Raw genomic sequence first — 6,030 nt, forward strand, 5'->3', positions numbered from 1 at the left:
GAACTTTAATGGGACAGTTTTACCTCGGATTAGGATGAAATTAGAGAGGAGAGGCAGATCAGCTGGTGAGTGGAGGCCTTACTAGTTTGCTGCACAAACATATGAGGTTGTTAATGGTTTGTCTAAATTTGCTTTTGATCTTTCTGCTCACGAGTGCTCATATAGGAAGTGGCAGCTTAGTGGTATTCCCTGCACCCATGCCATTAGCTGCATCAACTATAAGGGCCTTGACATAGATGGATTTGTTGATGACTAATACAAGAAGCCTGCATACCTTAAGTGCTATGATTCAGTCATCAATCCTCTGAATGGCCCATATTTGTGGGAGGAAACCAGCTTTGATGATGTCATGCCCCCTCCTTATCGAAAGCCCAGCCACAGACCAGTCAAGAAGAGGAAGAGAGGACCTGATGAGCCTCCGGACAGTAGCCAATCCCACTTGTCTAGGAGGGGGCAAATCCAAAAGTGCTCAAACTGTGGGGAATCTGGACACAAGAGGAGAAGATGCAAGAAGCCATCCCTGGATGTAAGTGTGTGTATATCAACTGAATGTATATTAGGGTATAGAGTTTCATTTTCTATCAACTGAATTCTTTAATGTCTTTCAGGCCCAACAACCAAGGCAAGCTCCTAGCAAAAGGACCAGAGCAAGAAGGAAGCCTTCATCTATCAGACCTACATCCAGATCTAAGGCTTCATCCCAGCCCAACATGCCATCTGCAAATGGAGGTTTGAGGAGGTCCACTAGGTCTAGAGCAACATCTCAGCCCCAACCAGCCACCACTTCTTCTCAGCCCAACTCAACCCATTCCAGGTCCAAGCCCACATCATCCTCTACTAGGCCCAACAGAAAGCCCACTAGAAGCCTTACACAAGAACCACTAGCACCAAAGGAGAAGGGTGCAGCCAGCTCCAGCCAACCAGCCGGACTTGTCTCCTTTAGTCACAGAATTTCACTGCATGTATCTCCTAGAAAGCTGAAGCTCATGGCTAAACTTCCACCAAGACTTTGGAAAAAACTTTAAACTATTCTGAAAATTTGTCTTTTGTGTTGTAATTGATGTACTGTTGCTTGGTTTGAGACAATGTTTGTGACACTTTTCTTTTGGTTTTTTGAAAACGAGACAACATGGCTTATGATTAATCTTTCTTAGTGAACAACAGAGTTGCAGTAGATTTTTTGAGTGTCTTGGACTATATTTTGTTTAGTCTCCATGTAATGGAATTGATGGTATCCACCTTTTAGTGTTATTTTCCTATGCTTATTACTGAATTACACTAGACTGTGTTCTGCCTGATATTATGCTGCTTCTATTTAATGAATTTCCTTATTTGAGTTGATATGTTATAGAGTTGATTAACAGAAGAGTTCAGTCACAATTTTCTTGCTAACAGATAAATTTGCCATTCCAATTAATTATCAAATTACAAGGAGATCATTACACTCACAAAATTAATCAGCAAAACCCTAAACTAAACCCACATGTTCAGCAAGACCCAGTACATCTCAATTTACATAACTCAGACCCAATCAAAGAAATGCAAAATGAACAATAACTTCTCCCCTAATTTCATCAACCATACTTCAATGGCATCACACACGCTACCCCCTCCCTCTGATTGAACTAAATATGCGACCAGAAACAAAACAAAACAACCCATCCAGAAATCCCTAAGACGTCAACAACCTTGAACTTCCACTCAATGTCCCTCACTTTTGCTTTCAGAGCAGCAACTTTTCTCTTCATCTTTGCAACATGGGGATCCTCACCCTCTGCTTCTGGGTCTGCCCATCGGAAGAAATCACACTCCTCATGGATCTGCAGCAACCCATCAGAGTCAGAACCCAGAACAAACAATACCTTGCCATCACCCACCTACAGAAACTTAAAATCCTAACCTCATAGTAGACATACCCCCAAAATCATTGTCCAGGGTTTTTCCTCGTTCCCAAAATCCTAAGCACAGGTCTCTCTCCATGTCCACACACAACCTCCCTCTTCTGCGCAGACAACTGACTCCGGCACGACCGTGAGCTCTCGGCAGCCATGGCTCCACTCACCTTCGAAAGCCCTTCCTCCTTCTCTGCTTCGTTGATTAGGGATGACTTCTCTGATTTAATCCTAACCCTCCCCAAATCAGAACTTTATATAAATAAAAAAATAAACAAATATATTAACTTTATTTATTAAAACCTCCAACGGACAGTAACGGCTAAAGGGCAAAAGTGTCTAAAAATTATATTTTTAGGGGAGAAGGACGATTTTAAAGTGTATCTGAACTTTCAGGATGATTTTAATAACAAAAAAAGGTCGGGGACGAATTTTATTTTCACCCCTTACCTTAGGGACGATTTCAGTACTTATCCCTTGATTAAACGTATATATTTTAATCTCTTCTACCAACCTTTTTATGTACTAATTACATGCTAAAAGTTTGGATTATTGATATTATTAATATTTTTTTATTATTTTCAATTTTTTTTAAAATACGTATATCTCGTTTATATTATAAACGAGATATACACGTGTCGTGTCCACCTGTGTTATCTCGTTTATACTGTAAACAAGATACATGTAAAATTATCTCGTTTACAGTATAAACAAAATAAGAGAAATATTTATTTTGATAAATACTTTTTAAATTATTTATTTCGATAATTATTATAATTATTTTATTTATTAAAATAAAAAACCCAGTGTAAAACCCGGGCATAATACTATTCTATTATAAAATTTATTGATACTTATTTATTNTTTATTTTATATTTATGGAGAGTAAACTAATCTTATTATTTTTCTAGCTCATATTAGAAAATTCTACTTAAATATAAAATCTATTATGTTTTTTGTTTAAATATGTTACTGTTATACAATCCAAAAAAATTAAAACTTTAATAAAAATAATTTATATTCTAATCACACAAACAATAAATACTAACTAAAAGACATTTATTTATATTATTAATCTTTAGTGTATATCCTGTGTTACGCGTAAATCATATACTTAATTTATTTTATTATATTTATGTATAGTTTGTTTATAAAAAGATTAATATATATTTATTAAAAAAATTAATTTACTTAGTATACAGAAAAATTAAATCATTAATCTCTTTTGTTATATTAATTTTTAATTCAGTTAATAAATTTTTTTAAATGATAACCTTTAAAATACATTGTAACAAAATTTAAAAAATAGTTAAATTAACTATTATAAAACGGTAAAATTAACTATTATAAAAGAGGTTAATGTTTTAATAAACAAATAATTATATTAATTAAAATATAAAACAGATGAAAAAATACTATTCGTTTACTAAATATTTTTGACATCTTTATAAAAATATAAAAATGATTAATTAATCACAATTTTAAATTATTTTTAATTAACAATACAAATAAGATCTTTGTATAATTGTTAAAAAATTATAAACGTGTTGTGATAAGTTTAAAGGATGTGGATGCTCATTCATTATATGGGCGGTTGATTTTTCTACGAAGAAATGAAGCTCTCAAGCCAAACTGAAATTGAAGTTTGGAATAGTCAATACTTTACCTCTATAAATAGTGAGGTCTGAGAGAATTAATGTACAGTAACAAGCAATAATAAAACAAATATTCTCTCTCTTTTTTTATATATATTACAATATAAAAGCACTTCTTTATTTTCTCTCTTCGTATACTATTAATATAATATTAATATATTATTATCTTTATAGTAGTATAATAGTATTGGTAAATACTGATAGTAGTATTTTTCTATTTATACTTTATTACCTCTTCCTTATTTATTTTACAATACATTATCAGCACGAGACTTTGATCAAATTTTTAGGAAGACTCAGGTAACAAATTTTCATTATGTCGAAACTCTCCCATCTTGAATTCAATGCTCTTGATATATCTGGAAATAATTATTTATCATGGATATTAGATGTTGAAATCCATCTTGATTCAATCGATCTTGGAGATACCATTAAGGCTGAAAATAATGCTTTCCAGAAGGATAAAGTCAAAGCAATAATTTTTCTTCATCGTCATCTTGACGAAGGATTGAAAAATGAATATCTCACATTAAAAGATCCTACAGATATTTGGAAAGACCTTGAAGAAAGGTACGATCATCAAAAGACGGTGATACTTCCTCAAACCCAATATGAATGGACGCACTTGCGTCTACAGGATTTTAAATCCATAAATGAATATAATTCGGCAATGTTTTGAATCACCTCACAAATGAAATTATGTGGGAAAAAGATATTTGATAATGATATGTTAGAGAAAACTTTCTCAACATTTCATGCCTCGAATGTGCTCCTGCAGTAGCAGTATCGAGAAAAAGGATTTAAAAAAATATTCTGAGTTAATTTCTTGCCTTCTTGTTGCTGAACGCAACAATGAGTTGCTCTTAAAGAATCACGAAGCGTGCCCAGCTGGCGCCGCCCTATTTCCTGAAATAAATACGGCAAATCATTACCCCAAAAGAGGTAAATGACAAGGTTTTGGCAACAAGAAAAATTATGGAAGGAAAAGGAATTATGTTCAAAAGAGAGGATCTCACCAGAAGTGGGATAAAGAAAGAAATATTGGGCAAAATAAATCAACAGAGGATAAGTGTTTCCGTTGTGGTGGAAACGGCCATTAGTCGCGTACCTGTCGTACACCAAGGCACCTAGTTGATCTTTATCAAGTATCTTTGAAAAAGGACGACAAAGGAAAGGAAACAAATTTTGTTTCAAATGATGCTGAAAATTCCACCACTCATTATGATGTATCTGATTTCTTTGAGGATCCTGAAGGAAATATTGGTCATTTGATCAATGATGGAATAGTTTAATATGTGGGATTGTTAATTATCCATGTAAATAAATAATGTAAAGAACTTATTGTTAAGTTTTATTTTCTATATATTTAAGTTTTAAATATGATGTATATAAATAATGAAATATTAATGTTTATGAATTTTGAAATCATTAAATGTGTCAAGTTTTAAAATAAAATTTTAGTATATGACATTATTTTTATGTACAGTGTTTTTTAGAAAAATAATTCCGATCAAGTATTCAATTTAACTGTGCATACTACTCACTTTATTATTATTATTTGTCTTTGAAGAAAATGACAAGGATATATAATGAAGATATATGCCTTGTGGATAGTGCAAGTTCGCACACCATCCTCAAAAGTGATATATATTTTACCCATATTGTACCAAAAGAAGAATATGTTAATACTATTATTGGCTCAGGCAATGTGAATGAAGGCTCCGAAAGAGCTATAATTTTTTTTCCGGAGGAACAAAATTCATAATAAATAATGCACTATTGTCTACCAAGTCTCTAAGAAACTTGTTGAGTTTTAAAGATATTCGCCCGAAATGAATATTATATTAAGACTATGAATGAGGAAAATCATGAGTACTTATGTATCACAACACATGATTCAAATGAAAAGGTTATAATAGAAAAGTTGCCCTCACTTTCATTTGGGTTATATTATACCAAGATTAGTGCTGAAACACATGCCACTGTAAACTAGAAGTTTACTAGCCCAAATGAATTCATAACTTGGCACGACCGATTGGGTCATCCGTGAACAACCATGATGCGGAGAATTATTGAAAACTCCCATGGACATTCACTAAAGAACCAGAAGATTTTTAAATCTAGTGAATTTTGTTGTGCTACATATTCTCAAGGGAAGTTAATTTTAAGGCCATCACTAGTAAAGATTAGATTTGAGTCCCCTGAATTCCTAGAAAGGATTCAAGGCGATATATGATCTTTTAGATATTTTATGATCCTAATAGACGCATCTTCGAGATGGTCACATATGTGCTTATTATCTTCTCGCAACCTGGCATTTGCGAGATTACTGGCTCAAATTATTCGATTAAAAGCACAATTTTTAGAAAATCCAATCAAAACAATTTGTCTTGATAATGCTGGTGAATTTACTTCCCAAGATTTTGATGCGTATTGTATGGCTAATGGAATAAGTGTTGAACATCCAGTAGCTTATGTTCACA

The 6,030-nt window shown here is 33.0% G+C and overlaps 1 protein-coding gene across 1 annotated transcript; it reads left to right on the forward strand.

Moving 5' to 3' along the window:
* Positions 1-349: 349 nt before the first annotated feature.
* On the forward strand, positions 350-1,025 carry LOC127742967 (uncharacterized). The gene is made up of 2 exons (XM_052255640.1): positions 350-526; positions 609-1,025. Exons 1-2 carry the CDS (start codon positions 350-352, stop codon positions 1,023-1,025), a joined length of 594 nt encoding a protein of 197 aa, XP_052111600.1.
* The last annotated feature ends 5,005 nt before the right edge of the window (positions 1,026-6,030 follow it).

Source organism: Arachis duranensis, chromosome 10 (assembly GCF_000817695.3).
Source record: "Arachis duranensis cultivar V14167 chromosome 10, aradu.V14167.gnm2.J7QH, whole genome shotgun sequence".
NCBI classification, from domain to species: Eukaryota; Viridiplantae; Streptophyta; class Magnoliopsida; order Fabales; family Fabaceae; genus Arachis; species Arachis duranensis.